Source organism: Ruditapes philippinarum, unplaced genomic scaffold (genome assembly GCF_026571515.1).
Source record: "Ruditapes philippinarum isolate M1 unplaced genomic scaffold, ASM2657151v2 ctg1511_1_1_1_1, whole genome shotgun sequence".
In the NCBI taxonomy this organism is placed as follows: domain Eukaryota; kingdom Metazoa; phylum Mollusca; class Bivalvia; order Venerida; family Veneridae; genus Ruditapes; species Ruditapes philippinarum.
The window spans coordinates 59840-87239 of record NW_026852838.1 but is presented as its reverse complement, the minus strand read 5'-3'; the positions used below and the strand labels follow the sequence as shown (position 1 = coordinate 87239).

The 27400-nt window shown below is 32.6% G+C and overlaps 2 protein-coding genes across 5 annotated transcripts; one reads left to right on the top strand and one right to left on the bottom strand.

Moving 5' to 3' along the window:
• The first annotated feature begins 1254 nt into the window (after window positions 1–1254).
• Window positions 1255–27003, top strand: LOC132725780 (uncharacterized). 2 transcript variants are annotated; one of them, XM_060710971.1, is made up of 12 exons: window positions 1255–1403; window positions 9617–9691; window positions 10167–10221; window positions 11452–11570; window positions 15558–15673; window positions 16103–16189; window positions 17536–17640; window positions 19150–19230; window positions 20179–20322; window positions 23212–23403; window positions 24517–24715; window positions 25450–27003. In XM_060710971.1, exons 1-12 carry the CDS (start codon window positions 1286–1288, stop codon window positions 26634–26636), a joined length of 2478 nt encoding a protein of 825 aa, XP_060566954.1. In that variant the 5' UTR covers window positions 1255–1285; the 3' UTR covers window positions 26637–27003. The 2 variants fall into 2 exon arrangements, with proteins under 2 accessions (XP_060566954.1, XP_060566946.1); XM_060710963.1 differs by having other exon boundaries at window positions 11449–11570.
• LOC132725793 (E3 SUMO-protein ligase KIAA1586-like) lies at window positions 2820–6489 on the bottom strand. 3 transcript variants are annotated; one of them, XM_060710996.1, is made up of 7 exons: window positions 5989–6489; window positions 5266–5397; window positions 4919–5073; window positions 4474–4677; window positions 4149–4262; window positions 3733–3920; window positions 2820–3390 (listed from the first exon to the last, which is right to left on the bottom strand). In XM_060710996.1, the coding sequence occupies exons 1-7, from the start codon at window positions 6170–6172 to the stop codon at window positions 2841–2843; spliced, it is 1527 nt and encodes a 508-aa protein (XP_060566979.1). In that variant the 5' UTR covers window positions 6173–6489; the 3' UTR covers window positions 2820–2840. The 3 variants fall into 3 exon arrangements, with proteins under 3 accessions (XP_060566979.1, XP_060566965.1, XP_060566971.1); XM_060710982.1 differs by having other exon boundaries at window positions 5266–6489; XM_060710988.1 differs by having other exon boundaries at window positions 3223–3390; window positions 3756–3920; window positions 5266–6489.
• Window positions 27004–27400: the final 397 nt, after the last annotated feature.

Sequence of the window (27400 nt, the reverse complement as noted above, 5' to 3'; positions counted from 1 at the left end):
AAACGGCGCCATTTTGAAAATGCACCAAATTAAACATCAAATATTTGCAAATAACATCGTGAAATATTATAATATTTTTACATGATACAATTAAATAACATCTTTTCTCTTTAAAATCAATTTCTATTTTGTCATTGAAGAATGCATAAATTAAAAAAAATCTCATGAAACTCGGTCCTTATTTCAAATATGAGCAGTAGATTTTTACCTTGACACCGGGAATGAAAAATTCCAAATTTCATTGCAAATCTATAAAATTGTTACTTTTAAAGTAAAAACTGATAATATAATGCAGTAAGAGTTAGTTTTTAGTATTTTTTTTATTGATTTAACAAAACATTATCTTATAATTTGATTTTTGAATGGTGATGTGCTATGCCAGATCACGGTCAGTAGATAACCCAATAACGGCCGGGACTCAACCGAGACAGCATTTTTTTTGTAAAATTGGTCCGTCTCAGGACCATTCTATTTGAAAGACACTGTAATATAATAAAAGTGATTTAAACTGTATGACTTGAACATGATGATACTACTTGATTGCAAACTGCCTTTAAAATATCTTTGAGTGATAATTGAGATCACTCAAGATAATTTAATGCAATCAATTGACCAAACAAACTATACATTAACTACATTTATAAGTCAAGTTACATTTGTATATTTATTAATCAATTTATTGAGTACCTGACAAGATTTAAAATCTTTTAATAACATATCTTCTCGGATGAAACCATATTTAATATGGCAGCCCTACATATTTAAAAGGTGAAAAAGACCATATTAAAACGAAGCCGAAACGTCCAGGAGGGTGAAATGCCTGTCACCATCCAGATCAATTTACTTCACTGATAAAATCTAAAAAGACAATTTGACATCTGTTCCGACAGCATGATTGTTCCCCAATCAATACAAGATCAAAGATATCGATAATAATTTAAAGATAAAATGCAATTATTTTCGATAAGATTCGGTATTTCATTTAAATAGCATTTGGACACATATATGTGTGCAAGTTCTACATTGAGTTATCTTTTATATATATGACGTAAAATGTAAATATCATAAATATACTGGTATGGCTTTTAATATAGGCATATATTCTATCTGGGACATTAAATGTCGAGGACGTGTGACGTTATCGTAGGCAATTGGCTTCGATAGCTAAATAATTGAAATGATTATTGGACTTTCATTCACAATATATATGTATACATAAATAAACGGATATAATTTTAAAGCTCGATTAAATTCTTTTTTCCATTTAACATCAAGCACAACTAAAATGGAGCTCGAAGGCACGATTGGGAGACGAGTGAAAATTTCATTAGATGATGGCAGCGATATTGATGGATTTGTGCATTCCTTCAGTGCACACTCAGGAAAAATATCTTTGGATAAGGGTAAGTATTTTGTTAATTCATTAATTGCCGTACTGAAAGTATTATTTATCAGATCGACAAGTCAAGAAACTTCGAGTCGTTTCGGTCCCAAGACGTTTCGGTCCCAGGCATATCAACAAATGTTTTCGTCTTTCCCATAATTTCAAGGTGTTTAACATAAACAGTCTCAAGTCCTAGGCTTCATACACCTGCTAGGAGTTTTACTTTCATTTCTTTAAAAACTTTTTCTCCAGGAGTTTTGCTTTCATTTGCATTAAAACTTTTTCTCCATTCTCGAATTAGAAAACGGTATGCCTAAAATACGAAAGTGAGATTTTTGACGAAAGTGAGCGAAAGTGGCTTTTAAAATTTGAATTGTACCGTTTTAATAGAATTTCACAGTGAATTTTCTGTTTGTAGACGTATATTATTAGCAACTATACATAATATAATGATATATCTTTTCAAAAATAATCAATAATATAGTTTATGATGATTAAAATGCCATTTATTTGCATAATTTCTATACACAAGTTCTGAGATCTTCCTTTCACTCACTTTGAAAAATACGAAAGTGACTTGTAAATTATTAAATATGGAATTGAAATTTATACTAAAATTGCAGTTTGCAGACGTATGTTATCAGAAATCTATAATTTTTATTTAAAAAAATAATCATTATGATTTTTAATCACCATTTATTTGACATAATTTCTATATACAAGTTCAGCAATTTTCCTTTCGCTCACATAGAAAATACAAAAGTGACTTTTAAAATATAGTGTTTAATTGAAATATAGTGTTGAATATCAAATTATTAGTTTCTGATGTTATATGTTTACAAACTGCAATTTAAGTACATTTTCCAATTCAAACTCTGTATTTGATATTTTGAATTACAAGTCACTTTCGTATGTTTCGAAAGGAAGATCGCCGATGTGTATTTATAGAAATTATGCAAAAAAAATGGGGTATAAAACTTTAAATCATCATAATGGTTAATTTAGAAAATAAATAATAGTAATTTCTTATAAGACACGTTAACAAACTGCAGATATAGTATATTTTCAATTTAAACTCTATATTTAATACTTTACACGTCACTTTCGTATATTTATATGCCAGTGAAAGGAAGAGTGCTGAACTTGTATATAGAAATTATGCCAATAAATGGCGATTAAATCATGATTATGGTTATTTATTATAATACATCAGTGATTAATCTAGAAATCAATGACAATGGGTTTTTTGACTCACATATTTCAAAACAATGAGTCATATAGCCAAACTAATGAGTCATAACAAGAAAACAATGAGTCATTATCATAAATAAACAAAAATGAGGTGTGTTTGAAATGTTCTGTTACAAATAAATTTTAAACCTAGACCATGTACATTTATAATATAACATGTATAAAAAGTAAAAACAAGAATTAGTCTTCTTCAAATTTATTTACTTTATTTCATTTCATAAACACGCCTTTCTTTTTTGTGTTTCCAAATTGACAAAACTACTTCATTATCAATAGGCACAGGGCACAACTTAACAGATATTAATTGGTTCTGCTTACTAATTGTTAACCTATTTCTGGCTTTGTTTAAAATTTTATTTTGGACTGAAAAGCCTCTTTCACAGCCAGCAGTATGGACTGCAGATGTCATTGCAAGAGCTGCTAGTTTAAGCATATTTGGAAAGTTGTCCTTGTGATATCTATAGATTAGCTGCCACAAAGTACTCATTTTGTCCCTTGGATATTTTTCTGCCAATACAACTTTTTTTAAGAAAGACCATTCAGTTTTTGTTTCACTTATATTAACAATGGGTTGAGATGTTGCTGTTTCAGTCACACCATCAGTTTTCCATGTAACTGTTTTCTCTTGTCCATAAAAGTCACATAACATGTTTATTTCCTCTGATCCATACTCCTCTAGTTCTTGCTTACTTAAGAAGCTGATTGGCCGAAGGGATAGAATTCCAAAGGAAGTCAGCAGGTCAGTCTCGGGAAACCTGGAAAAAATAGCACTTTAAATATGAATTCTTTTCATTTCAAATTTTAGTTTAAGTTATTGTATGCTTCAAACTTTGTGTCATGAATATTCTATCCTATCAAAGACATTCAAATTTTCATTCCTAGAAGAAAGTAAACAGAAATTTAACACAATGCATTTGTATTTTTTCCCTAAATTATGGCATTTATGAACTGTTTTTGTTTTGTTTGTAATTTTATTTTCTGCTTATTAACTTAGATGATGAAATAATAACCAGTCTGTTTTGCCATTATTTAACTGCAATTAACTATGAGTTGTTGTTTTTTTTTTGTACTTTTTTTTATCATAAGTAAAGAAATACCTAGATTGTAAATTCTCCACTACATTGTCAACAAAAGCTTCAGTTGTTTTCTTAAGATCAAAGTTTGAAGTAACTACTTCATGCCCCCTAAAGTGGTTGTTAGTTAAGTCTTCTTTTAGTTTAAGCAGGTATGGAGATTTCATTTCTCTGACTTCTTGCAACTCATCCATGCACTGTTCCAGCTTAACCTAGACAAAAAACATTGATTTTATTGTTCCATTCAGCAATACAACAAAATGCTAACATGAAAGCTGATGGTGTTGATAGTTTATCATTTCTCAATTCCCTCATCATAATGATTTAAACAGTTCAGAATTTAAAATTAAAGTGAAAAATGTAAAATTTAATTATTAGTTTGAAGTCTGGATTTCTTTATTGCACTCTATCCCACAATTAATAATAAAAAATCTATTTACCTTCACAAGGGCAACATCCACATTTTCTGTTTGAAAAAACTGACTCAGTACTGTTAATGGTGCCATGGAGTCCATCAGCATGTAAGACGTCCCAATAAAAGAATATGTAGCTATCTGAATGAAAAAATATCAGTGTGACTTTTTTGAAATGCATTTTTCATTTACGAATCAAACAAGGAAAATAAAGGTTAACAATATTGAAATTTTAATTTTTTGACTGTTTAATAAAATTGTTCATGGCTGCCTTCAAGTTTGTTCCTTATTGTTAGGATTTCAAGCTTTGAAAGGATTATTTGCTAAAATGAAGCAAAGTTAAGTGACAAACCTTTTTCTTAAGACCCAAGGCTTTGGGATCCTGGACGGATGCTTCAGCCAAATATGTGAAAAGACTGTCAAGTGTCCGCCACACAGCAGTCAGTGCATTAAAATACGACAGCCATCTCACTGAATGTATTTCTTTAACTGTCAATATTGGATCATCAAGTACTTCTTGTATACTATGCAACCGTGCTTCTCTCTTACCACTGCCCTGTAAATAATAGTAAAAATAAAATTGCAAACATATGGTGACTAGCAATAAAAGTTTCAATAACCCTTTAAATGCGTAATTTCTAAGAACTCAGAACTTAAAATACAATTCATCCTTTTTAACCAATATAAATTTTAAACATTAACTATTATGATTTTATTAAAAAGAAATTCTCTTATTCAAGCCTGGTGTCAGATTTTAAAAGAAAAATTGATAATAAAAATTAAAACAATATACAAACCTTGAAATAATAATAAAGATCTGTAAGAATCTGTTGATGCTTTTTAATCATTGGAACTTTTTCTGCTGCTTGTGATGTACACAAAGCCAACTTGTGGGCAACACAATGGACATTATGCATGTGAGGATTAGATCTTCTCATAATTGCTGCAGCACCTGAAACAGAAAAAATATTTTTTCAACATCACTGCTTCACACTTATTATAACATTTTGCAAATACTTTAAACAATAAGTACAATCATTTTTAATTAAAAAAATATCAATGAACAAGACCTTGCATTACCTGTTCCAACCACTTTATGCTAAATCTATTTTTTTTTCTTCAAAAAATAAATAGCAATAGTTACCTTTCTCTTTCCCTGTCATAGCTGAGGCCCCATCTGATCCAAGAGACATTATTTGTTTAGCCGAGACACCTCTCTTCATCATTTCATCTAGCACTGCATGAGCAATTCCAACCCCAGTTGCATTACAGCATTCTACATTAGTAACATATAATGTTTCAGGGCAAAACTTGTCATTTAACACTTGAGCATAGATAACTTGCCGTTTGTTGTTGCAGATGTCTGTGCTTTCGTCTGTTAAAACAGTTACATATTCGGAAGAATTCAGTTTTTTATTCACATTATTCTGGGCAAATTCTGCAAGACAGTCCAGTAAATCATTGACTGCAACAGGTGACTGATAATTAATTTTACTTTTGTTCAATAGTTCAATGTCTTCAACATTAAAAGAATTCATTAGCCCAACCAATGGTTTAAATTTTGTGAGCGGTAGATCTTCTTGTACAATCCAATGTAAAATGCGAATCATAGCAATAATTGCTTTATCTTGTTCAGCTACAACTTTTTTACATGCTGATGCAAAGTCTGATTGCAATGCTGGGGCTACTATAAATTTGCGGTGCTCAGGCAGATCTGCATGTCTTGTTAGTGTACTATTCTGAAAATTTCTGTTCTGGGCTGCCTTACACATACCATTTTTTACATTATGTTGTTCACATATATTACAATACATATAATCTGGCTTGTCATTAGATGTTTCCACGTAACGTAACCAACTATAATTACCAAGCCATTTTTGTCTGAATTCACGGCGAACTTTGTTTTGACCCTCCGTAACTGTAGACGTGTTGTTCTTATTATCAAGTTCAACCAAGGCGTTGTTATTTTTATCAACGTCCTCGAAGTTTGATGGCGAAAAAGATAGCTTTCGTTGATTTGGATCAATCTTAATTTTTTTTTTCGGCGGCATGCTTTTTGCTGTTGCGTTGCGTTCATACGGGCAACTGAATAATAAACAAACCGAAGGAATAATGTAAGAGCGTGTTTGATTCGTTAGCTAATTTGCGAGAGCCAATCAAATTACCTTTTATATAACACGCTACAGAATGAACGGTGTCGGTATAAATAATCATCGTGAACGGCGAAGACATAATTTATAGGTATAGCGCCGCTATTTTTTTGCGTCCGCGATTTTTTTTATGCGTCTTTGAGGACGCACATTTTTTATTACTTTGCGTATTCTGTACAATATGTGCGTCGGATACGCAGGACGCACATCTAGATTAATCACTGATACATATAATAAGTTGCTAATAATATACGTATGCAAACAGCAATTTTACTGTAAAATTCTATTAAAACAATACAATTCAAATTCTTAAAGTCACTTTCGCTCACTTTCGTCAAAAATCTCACTTTCGTATTTTAGGCAAACCCATTAGAAAACCTAGCTAAACGCCGTTTTCCGGTACTTTCTGTACATAGCTCGTGCTCTTCGGCACCTTAGGCAACGTTTTCAAGTAACAGGGCGTTCAAAAGATCGACTACGTAATGGACGTCCGCGAGTCACAATGCGTGCCCAACACCTCTATATTCGGAAGATACTTACGCTCAATCGCTCCCAGACTGCTAACACTCTTTTTACACATATCAACCGTATATTTCCCAAAACTGTGCGCTGTCACTTGCGCTACATGGACGTAATTGTAAAAATGTGCTCTTCTTTTGGAGAAAATAAAGATATTATTAGTTATTTCTTTATAAGAAAATATTTGGATATCATTGTATGAATAATTCCATAGAAAAAATAAAGTAAATACACAAGTTTACGCAGAAAATAACCTTATTTATTATGGAAGATTCCACTACGTCTTTTTAAATTTTATTGATTTTCATTATAAACAATTTATTTTTTTGAAAAATTTGCTGTAGATATTGAAGGAATATTGATAATTTTCAAAAACATCAATTATTTTCACCTTAAACGGTAAAATAATGATAGAAAAATAGAAATATCATGTAACTGTGTTAGTACTTCATTTGGTGTTACTGTAATTCCCTAGAGCTAAATCCGTAACGTACCGGTAAACGATGTTTAGCTAGGTTTTCGAAAAGGTCAATTAGAATTGTTAACTCATGGAACTTTGCTAGACAGGGTTGTTTCGGCACAAACAATTGATACCTTCAAAACAAGACTAGACCACCAATGGAATGTTATAACTCAAGATGCATCGCCTAATATTTAACTCCCATCCAAGATGTAAATGTTCATCAATAATTATGTTCCTTCTAATTTGCCTGATTATTAGTTATTTAGTACTGAGAAAAAGTCTAATGTAGAAATCAAGGGAGTTCCTTGAAAATGTAGAAATCATGACATTTCTCACTGGATGTGATGATGCAAACAAATGTGGCAATAATATGAACTTAAGAATATACATGGATTGTCAACACTGTTAGTCCACTTCTATAAAAAAAAGACTTACTTTCTGATAATTTTACTTCCAGGCAAAACTATTGCCCAAGATATAAACTATAAAAAGCCTATTTTTCTTATGTTATATTTTTTACTAGTCTATCACTAACAAAATAACAAACTTATCTATGCCAATTACAGTAAGTATGTTACATTCTAACACTATCGGATTTTTTTCTATATAAACAAAGAAGGCCCGAAGCGTGCATTATTCTGCAACAATGCACTCGCTGTTCTTATTATCTCCCTGTGTATTTTCACATTGAGGGCGCCATTTTGTTTGAAAAATCTGATAAATAAAAACAATTTTTTGTCGAATTTTGTTGTGAAAACTATCTAGAATGAAAGAAAATGGTCTAACTAAGAAAATAAATCCGAACACCAATATCTTTAATTCAGTCGTTAACGCTGTACAGACGTTTAAAGTGTTGTTTACGTGACGTCACAATGTAGCGCCAAACAGCACGTGCAAAACAATCAAAATCAAGTGCGCTATTTTAATGTCGCAGACGAGTTAAGTTTTACATTTATTTCACTTTTAATAATTTGTATTTCGCTTGGAAAATTATAGACTGAAATAAAATAAACAAACAAAGATTTATCAACGTTTTCAAAATTCGTTATTCTCAAAATGTTTCTACACACGGTAGATTTAACGACATTTTTTTTCAACCCACTGGAACGGCCTTTAAAGAACGTTTCTATTGGAAACTCCGAGGCGAAAACAAATTTAACCGCCAAACATAAAGTCCAACTTAATAATAATAATTTTTTTTTTCTTGATGTGTTAGAATGGAAATAAATCTTAATTCTTCGTGCATTATTGTATAATAATGCACGTTTTTCGTTCAAATGCTTTGTAATTAATCACTCAGGCCTATCGGCCTTCGTGATTATATTACTGCGCATTTGAACTCAAACCGTGCATTATTCTACAACAATGCACTCAGAATTGATATCTATTTCCTAATTCACTTTCCATTATTATGTCAAATTATCTTGGAGTAATAACTGTAATGGAACTTGAAGATTTAAGGCAACAGTTCAAACAAAACTCAGAAAGTTATATATGTAATACGCTTTTTACTGTATTTTTACATTCCTACCGTATTTATTGTAAAGTGCAAGCATTAGTTAGATATTTAGGAAACACCAGTAACTTAAACTTTAAAGATCATGTCATTTGAATGTCACTGTCTAAGGACTCAAAATATATTGAGGAAAGTAATGATTCTCAATGCCGATTTTTTGTAAAGGCATGAGACACTGTTCCAATGACTGCAAGAAAGCTGCATATCCAGTTTTTTTATAATTAACAGATTGGGGGGAAAAATGATGCTGTAGGAACAGATGTCAAATTGTCTTTTTAGAATTTATCAGTGAAGTAAATTGATCTGGATGGTGACAGGCATTTTACCTCCTAGACGTTTCAGTCATGGTCTTTTTCACCTTTTTAATATGCGTGGCTACCATTTTAAATATGGTATCATCTCAGAGAAGATGTTATTTGAAGATTTTAAATCTTTATGGTTGAAATGCTGTTAGAATCAGTTGTATTTTCAGCCTGTAGATTTAAATATCCCCCACTTAACCCTTGGCCAAATAGGTTCTTTTTGTTGGCACATCTGTTGTCTCAGATAAAAATGAAAACCCTGATATCTAGCTCTTATAAAACCAGCTCTTTACTTCTAGTAAGGTCAGTACTTTACTTTGGAGCAGTAATTTGTCTGACATTTGCAAACATGTCCAGTCTAGTACTGACCCTGGTTGTCTGTTTAAAGGGAAAGCACTCTGGTTAGAATGTCGGATTATAAGAGTGGAGGTACAGTCAAAAAGCAACAACAGTTTGAAATATTAATTTGAATATTAATCTGTTGATCATCTATCAGTTACTGTCAGTAAATATTTTTTATGAATTTTTTTTTTTGTGTTTTTCAGTCCAATGTATTGAAAACGGTAGAAAAAAGAAACTGGTTGGACTTCAGCATTATTTTGCAGAGGAAATTCAAACAAGTAGGTTAATCTTCAATATATTGGAGATATATTAATTAGGCTGATCTTCTTTAAGTTTGATATAATTAGTTTAGAATTGTAAGCCATTCTATCTCAGTAGATAATCATCATGTACTTTTCAGAAAATATTAAAGTTTTTCACAAAGGTATATAAATACTGGCATTGATTCATTTCTAGGCTGAGATGAATAATAAAAAAGGTAAAAATGAAGAAGTATCATATTTCTAACTCCTGTCCTGTTTAAAATATGTGATGAATTTTGATCACTTTGAATTTAGAATAAATTATTGTCCTATTGTAGACAGGATTTCAAGCTTGCCTGACTTATATACTTGTGGTATAGGCAAGTCACCAATGCCACTAGCATATGTTTAAAGTGTTAACTATATATAGTAACAAAATAAGTCAAATCTTGTGCCTTTAAACTGTTTAAGATATTTATTTTAGTGTACAAACTTGTTGTTTTATTTCTAGTTATTGTTACCGAAGATGTTTGTAAAAACAAGAAAAAGGCAAAAGCTCAAGAAAGGTAAGTTTATGAACATGTTTCCTTTCATGAATAGTTTATCTTTATATATAAAACTGATCATCACAGACAATAGGTACATACTATAGGGCTGTGGAGCATCAGGAATTTGGCATTCAGATCTCATTAAAAGCTATTAAACAGCAGTACATAATTTTATCTATTAGTAAGATTATATTATATTAAGATATTTTCTAATAATAGACATGATGTTTTTGACCTGAGATAAAGAAACCTTCTCATAATTATGTTATTAAAAAAGTCAAAATAATCTTGAGGTAACTAAGACTATTAATGCTTGTTTAAAATTGAATTTGTTTCAACGTTTGTTCTGGGGTGTCCGTGGCCAAGTGGTTAAGGTCGTTGACTTCAAACCACTTGCCCCTCACCGCTGTGGGTTCGAATCCCGACAGGGAATTTGGATTCTTTCATGTGAGGAAGCTATCCAGCTAGCTTACGGAACGTCGGTGGTTCTACTCAGGTGCCCGTTCCTGCCTGAAATAATGCACGGAAAGGCACCTGAGGTCTTCCTCCATCAGTAAAGCTGGAACGTCGCAATATGACCTATACTGTGTCGATGTGACACAAAACCCAAAACAAACAAACATTTGTTCTTCTTTGATAATGAAAATAAAATACGTGTATATTAGATTTTTGAAAATATGACTTTATTACATGCTTTTCGTTGGTTTATAGAAATATGTCAGTGAAATATAAAACTTTAAAACTGTGAAATTATCATTTTGATAATTTGCACTATTTTGAATTTAAGCCCGTTATGTTGTTTCAGCAAAATACCAGCGTGCACAATACTGGAAACCAACTTAATGACGTGACGTTGTTTATGACGTCACGTTGTATTATCATTTTGTGCGCTTTTCATTTAGTATTAGGTTAAATGTCTTTTTAGATGTTTCTTTGCATATAATGAAAAGAAAATTTGTTTAGTTAAGTGTAAGATGGAAATATATTTCACCTTGTGAACACCACTCGTGAAATATACCTTTTGGTGCTCACTCGGTGAAATATATTTCGATCTTACACTGAACTCAACAATTATCCTCTTTGTATTGTAAAGGTTGCAAGTTGGAAATCTTTAAGAATTGGCAAACTGTATAATCTTGCTCAAATTTGAACTTAGAATTGTAACCATTTAAACATTCTGACATTGATTCTGATTTTAATGTATATTTGTATAACAGATAAATGTTGTTGTTGTTGTTGTTTTAGCAGTAGTGGTTATGGTAAAGGAGGGATGCTTAGAGGTAAATGTGAAAGTAGCCATTTGAACAGATTACAGTTTGTGGACCCATCTTCTCTCATCTTGAAGAATAAAAAGTTATTAGATGATAGTAAGTTAATTACTGATTAATTGTTATTAGTGATCTGTTAATCAGTGTGTTTTAATAAGCAACCCTGAAGAAAATGGATTTGTTTAACTTCTATTATCACATAAACCAAGAAGTGTAATAAAGCCATTTAGTAAAAATGATATTACACCAGTGTAATAACACTTTGATGTCATGTTATTTGCGTTATATACAAACAGCGTTACATTATAGATGTGTCAACGAAGAATGACTCTTTTAAGATTTTAACTTAACTTAAATGATAATCATTCTTATTTTAGATATGATAATATGTGTGATAAATGGAATATATACTAAATTTATTGAACTCACCAGAGGCTCGTAAAATATGATTTTATTCAACTTTTTCAATCACTTAAGTATTAAATCTACACTCATTCAATATCCTCTATTTATTTATTTCAATTTTAAAGACATAATGATAGAAAATTGGAAGTTTGTTTGCCAAAAGTGAAAAGACTGGTCAGACTAACACGAATCTTCAAGCGGTCTTGACTCTTAACTGTCGGCAAAAGTTTTTCAGTTTCTGTTTCAGTAATTTAAGGGTCAGCATTTGAAATACAGTGAGGGCAGTTAGTTGCTCATGTATTTCTAATGTTAATGTGTTTTAAGTGTTCTTATAGTTTTAAGCCATTAATTATCCCTACCGTCTTATCTAAAACCCAGATGTTGTGCTCTTTTTTATAAGCATTGTATTTTGATGCTAATAATTTAAAACAGTGAAAAGATTATAAAATCTGTATACCAATGCATTGCAAACCTTTGATTTTTATGCCCCCACAAAGTGGGAGCATAAAATATTGCACTTGTCCGTCTGTCAGTCCGAGCAAACATTTTGGGTTTAGGGTCTATATAACAGTAAAGAGAACAAAAGAGAACAATAGGTTCATTCCGTGATTAAAGGGTTTATGGGCTAGTAGCTCTTAAGAAAACTAAGAAAATAACAAAGAAAATTGCCCATAAACCCAAAATGTTGGAACGTCCATCCGTCCGTCCATCCAGAAATCTTATGAATGCAACTCCTCTTAAACCGGATGGCAGATTTTGCTTAAACTTCAAGGGATGAACAACCTTAATGAGTAGATGGTAGTAAAGAAAGGAATTTTTGCCGCGACCAAATTTAACAGAATTATGGCCCTTTGTTGATTTTTAGTTTTCAACTTGTGGCACATGTAGTCCAAAAAATATTTGACCTAGAGTCATAAGATTGACAGAACAATGGCGTGTGGGGGCATCCGTGTCCTATGGACACATTTCTAGTTGTACTTGAATGAAGTTTAAAAGTTTCCTTGTGGCCTTAACAGTTTTGTATTGACTAAAACACCAACAACGTACATGTATATTAAAAGGATATTTAAAGATTTTTTTCCAATTTCTGTTATCTTTTTACTTAATGAAATGGTAGTTAATGATAAAAAAATGATGGTATTAAAATATTTTTATGCCCCCGAGCATATAGTAATTGAACCGTCTGTCCGTACGAGGTTAACCTAGAACGGCAAGTTGGATTTTTCTTAAGTTCTACCTGTACCAATAGCTTCTTAGTTTACACACTTACTAATCAATACAAAGTACATGATCTGGTCAAGTTACATAACTGTGACTTCCATATTTACCAAGTTATTGCCCTTTTCAGCACTTAAAAAATGAATAATGGTTAACCTAAAACGGCAAGTTGGAAATATCTTAAGTTCTATCTATACTAATGGCTTCATAATTTCCACACTTACTTATCAATACAAAGTACATGATATTGCCAAGTTATATAACTGTGTCATCCATATTTCCCAGTTATTTCCCTTTTTTCACTTTGAAAATAGGGCCTTGTCTGGTTAACCTATTCCGGCAAGTTGGATTTATCCTAAATTTCTCTTAATTGCTTAATTTATTTAATGATATCTTGCATATTTGGTAGGTTGGATACCTATAATGGTCTTCTAATTTTTTGTGGTGTAAGTGGTCTCTAGGGTCAAGGTCAAGGTCACTGGTTTAGAAAATAAATTTAAACATTTTTGCTCATACAGCCTTTATTTTTTGGTTGATGTCGTTCATGTTTAATACAAACATGCCAAGGCAGGTCCTCCTTCTTTGGGTGTAGTAAGGGGTCATTTGGGTCAAGGTCAATGTCACCAATGTCAAGGTCATCAATGTTAAAAATAGATTTTTACAGGTGTATTAACCATATTCTATAGACAGATGTCATTTATAATTGATAGGAACATAAAATTTGATGGAGTTAGTGGTCAGTTGGGTCAAGGTCTCTTGTGCTAAAAATAGATTTTTAGACTTTTGCTCATACAGCCTTTATTCATTGACTGATATATTTCATATTTGGTAGGAAGATAACTTGCATGGTATCCATCCTTTTGATTGGGGTAGGGATCAGTGGGTCAAGGTCACTTGTGCTAAAAATAGATTTTTACACTTTTGTCAATACAGGCTTTATTTATTGACAGGTGTATTTCATAATTGATAGGAAGATAACTTGCATGGTATTCTTCCTTTTGATTGAGTTAGGGATCAGTGTGTCAAGGTCACTTGTGCTAAAAATAGATTTTTACACTTTTGCTCATACAGCCTTTATTTATTGACAGATATATTTCATATTTGGTAGGAAGATAACTTGCATGTTATTCTTACTTTGGATGGAGTTAGGGGTCAGTTGGGTCAAGGTCACAAGTGCTAAAAATAGATTTTTACACTTTTGCCCATACAGCCTTTATTTATTGACAGATTTATTTCATATTTGGTTGGAAGATAACTTGCATGGTATTCTTCCTTTGGATGGAGTTAGGGGTCAGTTTGATCAAGGTCATCAATGCTCAAAATAGATTTTAACATTTTTGCCCATACAGCCTTTATTTATTGACAGGTGTATTTCATATTTGGTAGGAAGATAACTTGCATGATATCCTATAAGTGTCAGTGGGTCAAGGTCAAGGGTGCCAAGTATAGATTTCTTACATTTATATATATTTGATAAAGTTGAATATTTATCACTTCTCAAGGCATAGCAATGACTTGGCAACTTATATATTTCACAATTACAAAATGCCATGACTTTGTCAAGCTATATAACTTGTGTTTACAATTTTTTGGCAATGTTTCTGTCCATAACTGAGTGAATGGGTAAACACTTTTTAGCTCGACTATTCTATAAGAATAAGTAGAGCTATTGTAGTCACCCGAGCGTCGGCGTAACCACTTATGTTAAAGTTTTTGTAATAGTTCAAATATTTTCAAAGTCCATTGACATATGGCTTTGAAACTTTGCACACTTGTTTACCATCATGTCCCCAACGTGTAGACAGGAGGAGGTAACTCTATCAAGCATTTTGACAGAATTATGCCCCTTTTTCAACTTAGAATTTATGTTAAAGTTTTTGTAATAGTTCAAATATTTTCAAAGTCCATTGAAATATGGCTTTGAAACTTTGCACACTTGTTCACCATCATGACCCCAACCTGTAGACAGGAGGAGGTAACTCTATCAAGCATTTTGACAGAATAATGCCCCTTTTTCGACTTAGAATTTACGTTAAAATTTTTGTAATACCTCAAATATTTTCAAAGTCCATTCACATATGGCTTTGAAACTTTGCACACTTGTTCACCATCATGACCCCAACCTGTAGACAGGAGGAGGTAACTCTATCAAGCATTTTGACAGAATAATGCCCCTTTTTCGACTTAGAATTTACGTTTAAGTTTTTGTAATAGTTCAAATATTTTCAAAGTCCATTGACATATGGCTTTGAAACTTTGCACACTTGTTCACCATCATGACCCCAACCTGTAAACAGGAGGAGGTAACTGTATCAAGCATTTTTTATACTATCAAGCACTAAGAATAGTCGAGCGTTGCTGTCCTACCTACAGCTCTTGTTTGAAATATTGCTACTGACAAGAATCTGAGCCGGGGGCATTTGTGTTTAACAAACACGTTCTTGTTTTTTTTTGTATTTTAAGCATTGACGTCATCAGGCAATGAGACCGGATCTAGTGATTCTGACTATATCAACGCCCTTCCACAGTCAGACGAATACACCATTATACCCAAACTATGCAGTACCTTTTATGAGGCAGTAAGTTTTATCATAAGGACATTTTATGAGGCTGCAAGTTTTATTATTAGTACATTTTATGATGTGGAATGTGTAGCCATTTTAAATTGTTTTATGAACATGCTGCTATTTATTTATACATAGTTGACATGGGTATCATTTGAACCAGGGTCTTTCTATTTGAAAGACCCTGTTTAAACAAATTGCACTTTTGATTTTTTTTCTTGTATATCAGAAACATATATGATCTGCATTGCTTTAAACTGTAATGTAACAAAGTTGATGCTTCTATTTTTATTTTTTTTTACAAAATTAAAGTTTATTTGAAAGTTCTGTTTGGGTACAAACCAATCAACATTTAAGATATAACATCACTTTGTATTGTAAGTTTTAACATTGAAACAATATCATTTTAATTTGAACAAATGTTTATATTATAACTATTTTTAGATTACATATATAAAGAAACATCAAGTGATTGGTGTTGCCATGGAGGGAGTTTCAATTGGAAGATTTGGTAAATTGTGCTGGCTACAGGTTAGTACTTAACAGTTAATTTACCTTGTTTTATTCACTGACCCTTTGTCACTTTAATCTGTTTCACAGTTATTACATATAATAAGAATCTTACACCGGCTGCCGGTACGGACAGGAATATCTAGCTCGAGGGTAGCTGCTTACGATGGTAAGTTACAAGGCTCTGCCAAGTGTACGCTAAACAGTTACCCAAGAGCTAGATATTCCAGTCTGTTACGACAGCTGATGTTTGATTTTTTGTTGTTGCATATAACATATTAAACATATTCCGGAAGGAAATTACAAAAACTAATACTTTAATTTCGCACTTTTTTCTTATAGTAGCATATGAATTTACAGCTTCATTTATAATGGTAAAATGACATACTAAGAACGCAATTCATTCATAAAATATGTGTGGGAATGATGTCATTTAAAGCGCGACACTTGTCATACATGGGGGGTGCAAGACAGGTTTTTCTAGCACCGGTGAAGAAGCTTGATAATCCTGTCTGATATGCAAGAAAGATGTTTACCAGTCATGTAACTTTGCTTCTGCTTATTAATTTAGGGACTAAATTTTGTCAGTAATGTCGAAATTCCTAATTAGTACAATATTTTATAAACCATGTGTAAACAAAAGACTCTCCCTCACCGCTGTGGGTTCGAATCCCAACAGGGACTTTGGATTCTTTCATGTGAGGAAGCTATCCAGCTAGCTTATAGAACGTCTGTGGTTCTACTCAGGTGCCCGTTCTTGTTTGGAATAATGCACGGAAGGGCACCCCTGAGGTCTTCCTCCACCAGTAAAAGCTGAAACGTCACGATATGACCTATACTGTGTTGATGTGACGTAAAACCCAAACAAACAAAAGAAAAAACTCTGACAGGCATAATTTCTTTTCTTGTTTTACAATTCTAAAAACAGTGAAAGTCAGTATGTATTAATGGAAGTTTAAACATTTACTAATTCTTAGCTTGACTTCTTGAGGAATATGGAGAGCTAAAGTACAAACCATGGTGTAGGTTTAACAATGTTTCAGTTTTGTGAGCAAGTTGAAATCTCTAATACTACCTAGAGGGAATGAGTTGAAACTTCACACACTTATTTAAAAGCATAATAGGAGGTCAGGGTTCAAAGCCAACCAATTTAACTTGGATTTTGACCAAATTATGGCCCATTTTTGTCACTTAGAAATTTTCACATAATCCAGGCTGTTGTTCAACTATCAAGTACACTGTCCTACAGACAGCTCGTATTGATTATATTCTAACAATTTGGTCTGTTTCCTTGTAGGTGATGTGATGATTGGTTGTCAATTAAAATATAATTAATTAAATATAATATAATTAAAATGTTTTGACAGGTTGCTGTTCCAGATCATGTGTTTATGTTTGATGTACTGCAAATGGGCAGAGCCTTTTTTGATGAAGGAATGAAAGATATTCTAGAAAATGAACATATACTCAAGGTAATTTATTATATAACAAACTTTATTCAGACATTCTGAAAAGTGCCGGTTCGACTGACCTGACCGGTAAAATTATGTTCTGACCCGGAAAAATTCCATCCGAGCAGGTCCGACTGTCCGGTAACAATCTTAAGATTTTACATTCAACTTTTACATAAACAATCTTCAAGATAATATTAAAATAAACACAGTAATTATCAGTATTATGTATTCCAAATCAATAGTTTTCATAAATAAATTTGCCATTACGAAGTAATCGGAATAAAATCATTAAAAAAATTTAGTTGTTATATCCCTATTTCGATATGGCACATGTTCAAATACTTACTTCCATTTGGAAAATTATTAATTTTCGCTACTACAAAAAATGAGTGTTTAAGGCTATTTTGAAGATGCTCGGCAATGTCAAAAGTGTCCAAACCCTTCAAAAGCGGAAAATTCGGTCAAGGGAAAACTGATTCGGTCCAGTGAATCTTCCAAGATTGCTGGACCGAATGTCCAGTAATGTCAAAATACTTTTCAGAAAGTCTGCTTCGTTACATGGTATAAATTACTCTAAACTAATTTAGTGGTCAAAGGGTTAGAGTCGATGACTTCTAATCCAGTTACCTCTCTGCCTCTCTGACGTGGGTTCAATCCCCGGGAGATGCTTTGGTAGTTTAGCAAGGAGGAAGGTAGTCTAGTACTGGTGTAACTCTCCAGGAACAATGGTAAGGAAACTACCCACCTATATGACTGAAATACTGTTGGGAAAAGGCGTAAATGAAACAAACAAACAAACTAAACTAATTTATGGGATAAGTTGTCTGTTTGATTTCTATATGTACATTTGCATACGGTATGTTAAAGATATATGTTTAGATTGGGTCTCAGTTGATAGTCAGTATTTCTAGGTTAATATGGTTTCTTTTTGACAATAATGAATGTAACTTTTGCCAATGTATTTAGATATCATTCAAAAAAGATATGTCAGTTTTTATTCCAAACTTTCATGGTTAAAATATTGGAAGCATTGCTGTCACGTGTAGTGAACTAGAAATTCAGATTAGTTTAAATAGTTTCTAAATGAGTACAAATAAATGGTAAAATAAACAAAAAAAACAAAAAACTTAAGAGAATCTTTTACATAATGAGCAGGATTTGAAACAACATTGTTGCTTTTTCAATATTAATGATCCAAAGTGTACACAATATGAGCCGTGTCTCAACAAAACCAACATAATGGGTTTGCAACCAGCATGGATCCAGACCAGCCTGCGCATCCGCGCAGTCTGATCAGGATCCATGCTGTTCGCTATCAGTTTCTCTACTTGTAATAGGGTTTGTAAACGAGCAGCATGGATCCTAATCAGACTGCGTGGAAGGGCAGGCTGGTCTGGATCCATGCTGGTCGCAAACCCATTATGTTGGTTTTGTCATGAGGCGGCTCATATGTTTTGGGTAGATAAAGTTAAAACATTTTCTATATTTGTTAAAGCTATTTAACACCAAAGTTTTATAATATTGCAGGTGTTACATGACTGTCGTATGGTATCAGATATATTACATCACCAGTATGATATCAACATGATCAATGTCTTTGATACTCAGGTAATTTTATAGTCAACTTCAATGCTCTTAGAAATGACCGGTCTGATGGGAAATTACCAAACCAAGGCAGATTACCTGTCTCAAAGGAAATTGCAAGTCTTAAAGGGAAATAAACTGTTGAATGGAAATCTACCTACCTAAGATGAAATTACCAGTCTCAAGGTAAATTACCAATCTCAAGGTAAATTACCAATTCCAAGGGAAATTACCAATCCCAAGGGAAATAACCTGTCAAAAGGGAAATTACCAGTTCAAAAAAAATTACCAGTCCCAGGGGATATTACCAGTCCCAGGGAAAATAACCAGTCCCAGGGGTAATCACCAGGTCCAAGGGAAATTACCAGTCCCAGGGATAGTTTCTACTTTATAAAATCACTGAGAAACTCTGAGAATTTATTGCTGATTTATGAAATGATTGGACATTTTCAATGTGTTTTGTCAGAGAAGTATTTTGAAGTTAGTAATTACACTGTCTTATTTCTTATTTATACCTCAGTATATGATTTATACCTCAAACAATGTATGGCAAGTCATTTAGGTTCATTCTTTCATCTTTAGAAGCTGACCATATAATTTTACCTGACAACATGTAAAACTATTAAGGTAATGGTTTATTACCAAATATACATTGCTTTCAGTTGTCATGACAATAAAAACGCAACAAATTTTTTTATAATGGTTCTGTACAAGACAAGAACAAAAATAAATTTCTAGTTACCTCCCTTTATTTACATGAAACATAAATTTGGTAACATCTTTACAAATAATGCTTTTTGGAACTTACAATATTGATAAATCTTCATTTGAGCATCATATTTATGATAAAATACTATAAAAAATTTTGAGTTACAGGATTCTAATGATTGCCTGATATAAAATGTAAAAAAAGAACGCTCCTTAATGTTTAAATTTTATACAAGTTCATGTTTTCATTTTTCGGTTAAATAGGTTGCCAATGTGTTTGTGTATAGATTGAGACACCATCGAGATTGGCCAAGATATGTAGAGGGTCTAGCGTCGGCTCTTGTTCAACATTTAGATGTCTCGTTGGATGAAGTTAATTGGGCAGTGGTCAGGGAGAGACGCAGAGAGGTTTGTTAGATTTGAATATTTCATTATTTTGTTTGAAACTGTCACAGATGGTGTCTGTAACATCATATCTTGAGCGTGCACATTTTTTACTGTGTAAAGATTGTTATGTTTTTCAAATCATCAGCAGAAGAGAAATGGAGCACAGCAATTACATGTACTTTATTGAAAATACTGAAAATATTTTCCTGAGACAATGTTTTAAACCTAATTTAAAGACTGCTTTATTTAAGAAATAATATATCCAAAACAGTGACTTTAAAGGGAAAGACAAGGTAAGAATAAAAACTTGATTTCAGAAAAAGAATACTATAAATAATAAATCTTCAAATTTTCTGCCGCCAAATAATAATATTAAACAAATGATAACGCAATTTAAATCGCTAAATCACCGATTTCTACAAATCAGTAGGCGCGGCCATTTGTGTGTATTGGCCGTATAAAAACAGGTGCGCGTGATGTCATTTCCCCACATCTTTAGATTTATGATAAATCTAGTTGAATCGTAGCGAAATATTTATATAATAAAGTATTGACCAGACAATTTAATTTTCACAGGAGGTGTAGAGGAGATCTTTTATGGTTCAAAATACGTAACAAAAATTAATATCTAAAAAAAAAAAAAAAAATAAAGAAACAAATAAAAAATCAACGTCTACCGGTCGCACCACTTCAGGCCAGTGATGCCCGTTACTCCAAACAATGCTATGTCATTAAAGTCTCATCTTAATGTAATTAAACAATATTTCACAGAGTTAATAAATACACATTATTATTTAACAAAGTTTCACAATCAAATAATGCAATTAAATAAACAAACGCACCAACGAATAAATGGCTGTTAATTATTGAACGGCGATAATTATCATTATTATAAAAATCCTACTAAAACGTGTTCTTAATAGTACATGTAATTAAATTTTTGCAGTTTGATTCTGACTTTCAAATTAAAAGGTGTGAACATATGTTAGTAGTGATGTACACATTTCAAAAATATAAGCAACTCTTTTGAAAAGTAAATTGTTAACATGTCTGTCAACGTATGATGCTGCGTGGTATTTATTTACATCGTAATCGTAGCCTAATATTAACTGCAGGCAAAACATTTTTATTGGCTGCTCAAAAATCTCATTTGCATAATTTATTCACACAATTGCTGGTTCTTACTACTTATGTCTAATACTGTGCATTATCCATTTTAATTGTTCCTAATTTGCACCAAATGTTCCTGTCACACTGTGTACTAACGATTTTTATTGCTCCTTGTATGCCTCTGTGCCGACAGACCTTTTGATCATGCACAATGTTGCCCTGATTGGTTAATCACCCTTGTCAAATATTCTAATGACGAAATAGACATCTATTTTTTTACGCTGTGACTGAATGACCTTAGGGTAAATTAAGTTCCGCACCTGTCAAGTTATACTGTAAATTACAGCATTTCATAAAATAGCAACACATTTTTTTTCAGTTACCAATAATCATTTTAAATATTAAGTAGATTTATGATTTTTTGTTTTATTGGATTAAATTTACGGTAGTAGAAATGCGTATCTGTGTGGGAAAGGGATTGGGTAAGTAGATAACGTGGAAAAAAGCTATAGGGAACTGGATAAACCCGGGAATATGCGTAATTACAGGGGAATGCAATGGGCAACCTGTTGCTGTTGGTACCAGTTTTGACTGGGTGCCTAAATAACCAAACGGACAGTTTTGTTTTCATAAGATATTTGTCTAGCTGCCGATTTTCCTGCGCCATTTTATTTTTAGCGTCAATGTCGGAAAATCGCATCCTCAGCAGATCTCTGCATATTGGATTTAGTTGATATTTTACGCTGAGAAAAAGATACATGACCGGCGATGTACCCTATTCGGACAGCTTGTTTAACGAAAATTAAGTACAAAAGAAAAGGATATATTGTCAATTTGAAGAAGTTTCTCAAAGTACCCAAATTAAATTGATGGTTTATCTTTGAAAACTATGCAGTCATTGCTTAAATCATGTGGTGGGATCATCAGCAAGCTTGAAAATCGGACAAATGATAATTAATGCCGCGGCGTCTTCAATTAATTAATTAAAGCAATTCAGTTCCATATGATGTTTTCATAAATAATAAATAATGTACGCAATAAGATTAATTAAGTTCTTCATCAAGATATATTTCAGTTGTACCAGTGTGTACACCTTTACCGGAAGTGGGTATAACACGTAACAATCTCGGTCTCGTCTGTCTCGCGAGAATGACAGAACGCCAAAATGGCGGCGCCCATGAACTTAAATCTCAAGTAAAAAATAGTGTCTTAAAACACGAATTTCTCACTTATAGGGTTGATGTCAACAGAAAAACTGTCATGGTACCTCTTTTTAAATAATGAATATTTATATTAGACAGACATCAATCCATCCATTCCTATTCCTTTAACACTCAATAAAACAACTGTTTGGAGTTCCGATGTGGGGAATTATTTCACGAGGGCGTAGACTGAGCAGTATAATGATGCGCATCTGAACGACAAACAATGATTTTATAAAGCGATAAAATCAACAATTTGGATATATTATTAGGATTCTAACATGACATCAACAAATAAATGCTGCTGTACCTGATATTAAGCTGAACTGCGCGTGATTTGTTTCCGTACTTATTTTCAGTGCATCACATTTTTAGTGGTTACGTCACATGTATAATGATTACGTCACACATCTAAATATACAATGTCAAACAGCGATTTTATTACAAAAAAACACACACTTTTCGTTCTTCTATGTTCAGTAGGGAAAAATGTTGTGTTAGAATCTTTCATTTGTGCTTATTATTATTGTTATTATTGATAATATAATTATTATTACAATTATTATTATTATTACCATCATTATCATTATTATTATAGGAAGATGAGGAGGTGTGGCGGGAGAGGCCTCCACAGCAACATCTTGTGAATGCTGCTGTTAAGAATGTGAAACATTTGCTTGATCTCCGTGTTGTTTTGATGGAGAAAATGATGGAAGAGTATGTGGCTGGTGTCAATATTTACCTCATGCAAGTACGAGACGCTTCCGATAGAGATGCTAAACGATACCAGGTATTAAACTCTTTTCTCTGGTTGAAACATAGTTATTTAAGTTCGATTGTGAAACAATTTCTTGCAACCTATATTAATCACTTTCGAGTCCACTTCCTGGAACCAACCAGTACTGATGTCATATGAAGAAAACATGGTCATGACCTGAGTAGGGCTCGAACCCATGATCTCTAGGTTGAGAGGCAGACACCTTAACCACTAGGCCACGCTTCATGTAAGATAGAGCTGTCATCGATAGAGACGATATCAATATATCATTGATATTTTTCTGTCGATAAATTATCGATACACATTTGAAAAATCAATAATTTTGATTAATTATGTAAATGTCTATAAATTATGAAAATTGACTCAAAATAAACACAAAAGCAGTGTCTTATACTGTTGCTACATAATAGAAACATCAGTGATGACAAAAATGGTCAAAACAAAATCATGCAAAGGACATTTGTAAACTGGACTCGACATATTCGTGGAAACTGGATATGTATTTTATTAAAATCATTTAAACAGGTATGAAAATTGAATTATATACAAAAAAATAGGAGTATTTATCACTATATTGGTGTATTGCTGATATTTGTCATTGAATATCAATTTATCGTCAATATGCTTTGCACTGAATCGATCACGGCTCTACTTACAGAGTTATTTTGTTGAGCTTTCATATTACACATTTTAATCATGTTGATTGAAGTTCTTACAGATCATAGATATAACTGCATGATATCTAGATTCTGTCATATGAGAAAGTTATCCAGGTTCTTTACAGATGTTTGCTGCTGTTTGTGCACACTACTTAGATACTTCTTCTTCAAATATTCTTATTTTTTCCTAATCTCTAAAAAATAATTCTGAATAGAATTTAAATTTTTAATATCCAAGCTGACAGATTTACTGAATTTCATTCTCGTATAATAACAAACAGATGTTGTTGATTTGTTGTCAAATTGTATTATATATGTTATGCTTTGTTGAAGTTTGTGTTGGTTGGAGTAAACAACGCTGCCCAATTCAAAATGCAATGCCACAAAGCTTGAAAAGGGTTATTAACTTTCAAAACTGACCAACAAAAATAATCGTTTACATTCCATGTTTGATATCCCATTTCAGACTACTCCCCATCTTTTACCAGTTGCATTTCAAGACATCTCTGCCTTCATGAAATCATCTAGAAACAGGAATATTAACTTCAGTGTACGTGAAATACCAAAGGACATGAATGGTTTCCGAGAGAACTGCACCGGTATTAATCAACCCCATATTTACTACTCTAAAGACTCAATCTGGCATGCAGGATCAAGGAAAACTGGTACAGTATCTTTATATTTCTTATTAACGAAAATTGATTAAAAATGAAACTCAGCTTTGATTTCCCTTGTAGCAAAATATTGATTTCATATGTATTGTCAGAAAAAAATATCTTTGTGTTTTATGATTTTGTTGAAAATCATGATCAATGATTGAAAGTGCTTGTACAAATAAGTCATGAGATTAGCACTAAGGTCAAAGTTGCTTATAATTGGAAAAATAATCAATTAAGATATTGAAGTTACGTTAATGGTAACTTATACTGTATATACATGTAGATCTAGAGGTTTAGGGAATACAGTCATTGTTTAAAAGCTCTAATAGAAAATGATTTATAAACTTGTGTTAATATCAGAATTTTTTTACAAAACTGTTCAACATAGGAAAACATTATCTTAAATGTAAAAGTTATTATGCCAGCCAGCTTGAAAATCAAGTTCATCTGTGTTTCTGCTGGAAGTTAGAAAAGAAATTCAAACAAAACGTTATGTATAAGCAGTTTATATGGCTCATGATAAATTTAATGTACCTAGGACTTATGTCAAGGATACAGAAATTAACAGAGAAATGAAGAAGTTAACTGAAAATGCACTTATTTAATTTTGTAGTGTCTGTAATGCATATATGTATGTAATATATAATGGCAAAAACATGTAATATCATAAAGTTTTGTTTTACTTAGTTCATTTCAGATAGTATATCTCATAAGTTTTAATCATTGTGACTTGATTTCAGACACCTCTACTCCAGCTGCTGCCACAGGAAAAGTTTCCTCAACAAATCAAATGTCTGTTGACAAAAACTCTGCTCAAAAATCTCAGGAAAATGTTTCCGTCCAATCACCAAAACACGTCCAGCAACCCTCCCCTTGTGTTGCCGACTCTGACTCAGGTAGTAAAGTGTCAGTCCCTACCCAGAGACTTGAAGATGCTTCTCTAGATAGTGACAATTACTCTGTTCAATCAAGCCAATCTGTTGTTCCTTCACGGAGAAATCTTCATAGATCTCCGGACAATGATCTTGTCGCTAAAGCAGTTGCAGGAATGAATGCCAGAAAGTTAGAAATGGATGAGGGACTGTCGAAATCGGAAAACCATAAATCGGGATATAATGCCAGCAACGTTGATACATTTGAAGAAGCATCTGAATTAAGTGCCGAAGTGTCTGCCGGAGGAGAATTAAGAGGAGGGAGTTTAATGCGAGCATTAGTTCATGAACAAGACATATCTGGTTACGAAGCAGCAGCTGATATAGAAAGTTTTACTATAATGCCTGCAGGTAAGATGATCAAAGTTGATAAAAAGGCAAATTCAAAATCAGGCAGTGCATTGAATAGTGTTGCAAAAGATGAAAATGCTTTTTCTCATTCAACAAATCTCTCATATAACAACAGACAAGGTGTAAATGGAAACATATCTCCAATTCGTCGACCAGTTGCACACAGTCCATGTGAGATATTAAGACCTGCCATACCAGGTGGAGATATTGCTACAACTTCCCCACCAAGGAGATCAGGCCTTTCTGAACAAGAACTCCTTCTTCTTGAAAGATTACAGAATACTCGTGCATCTGTAATGTATGAAGAAAATATTTCTGCTAAAAAGCAGTTCCAATCTTTATCAGACACTGATTTACCAGTACAGGAACCATCGTCTCAGGGAGCTTCTAGAAGTAATCGTCTCATGGAACAGCTTCAGGGAAAATTGTCGCCTCAGTATCATTTGGGTAACCAAGGTATCTCAAGATTAAATCCGTCTACTAAAGAATCATATTCTCCTGTACATTATATGCATGATCAAGAAAGTGGATGTGAAAGCAGTGGTACAGAAAGTCAGGGAAGTCCTATTTCTCCTACGTCATCACAAACTAACGCTAAACTACACAACTTATTACAAAAACTGAAACAACAACAATCGGTTTAGCTGAAAAAAATATTAGGAATTACCACTGAAAAAAAATAGCTGAAAAAAATATTAGGAATTACCACTGAAAAAAAATAGAAAAGTGAAAGCAAATTGATTATATGGAATATTTTACTTCCGGTAATTTTGTTATAATCATTGATCAGATTATAAAGATTTTTTAACCATTTTTTTGTAAAATGTTAGAAATGTTTTGTTTTTACTGAGCCTAAGTTGTAGTGCTGATGTTTTTTTGATGCCTTTTTCTTTACTAATTTTGTTGTTATAACATAATAACCACCATTGTGTTCATCAGTCGTCCTTATGTTCTGTTTAAATCTGGATATTCATTTATCATGGAAGAGAAGATCTTAATACTTACTGTGTGAGAAGTAAGGCTCCCACGTTTACATTTTTTTTGTTAACATTTACACGATTGTAAAGAACCGAAACGATACCGTTTAAACGGTGGTACTTCTATGTACTATACTACACCATGTATTCAAGCCTCCAAGTGATGACTTACTTTAGATTTTTAATGCATGTACAAATAAATAATGTTCAGGGCTCATCACGATTGAGTTGGCACACATTTTCTGCATTGTATTCCCATTTCGCTCTTTTGAGCAACAAAGGTAAACCAACTTTACCAAGAATGTATTATATCACGAGCGATTATTGCACGGTGATGCTGTCTAGAGGTTTGTAACCACCCATTTTCCGATTTTTACTTTGGAATAAATCAATTAGAATTAATAGAATTCATGATTACAGGTAATGATTAA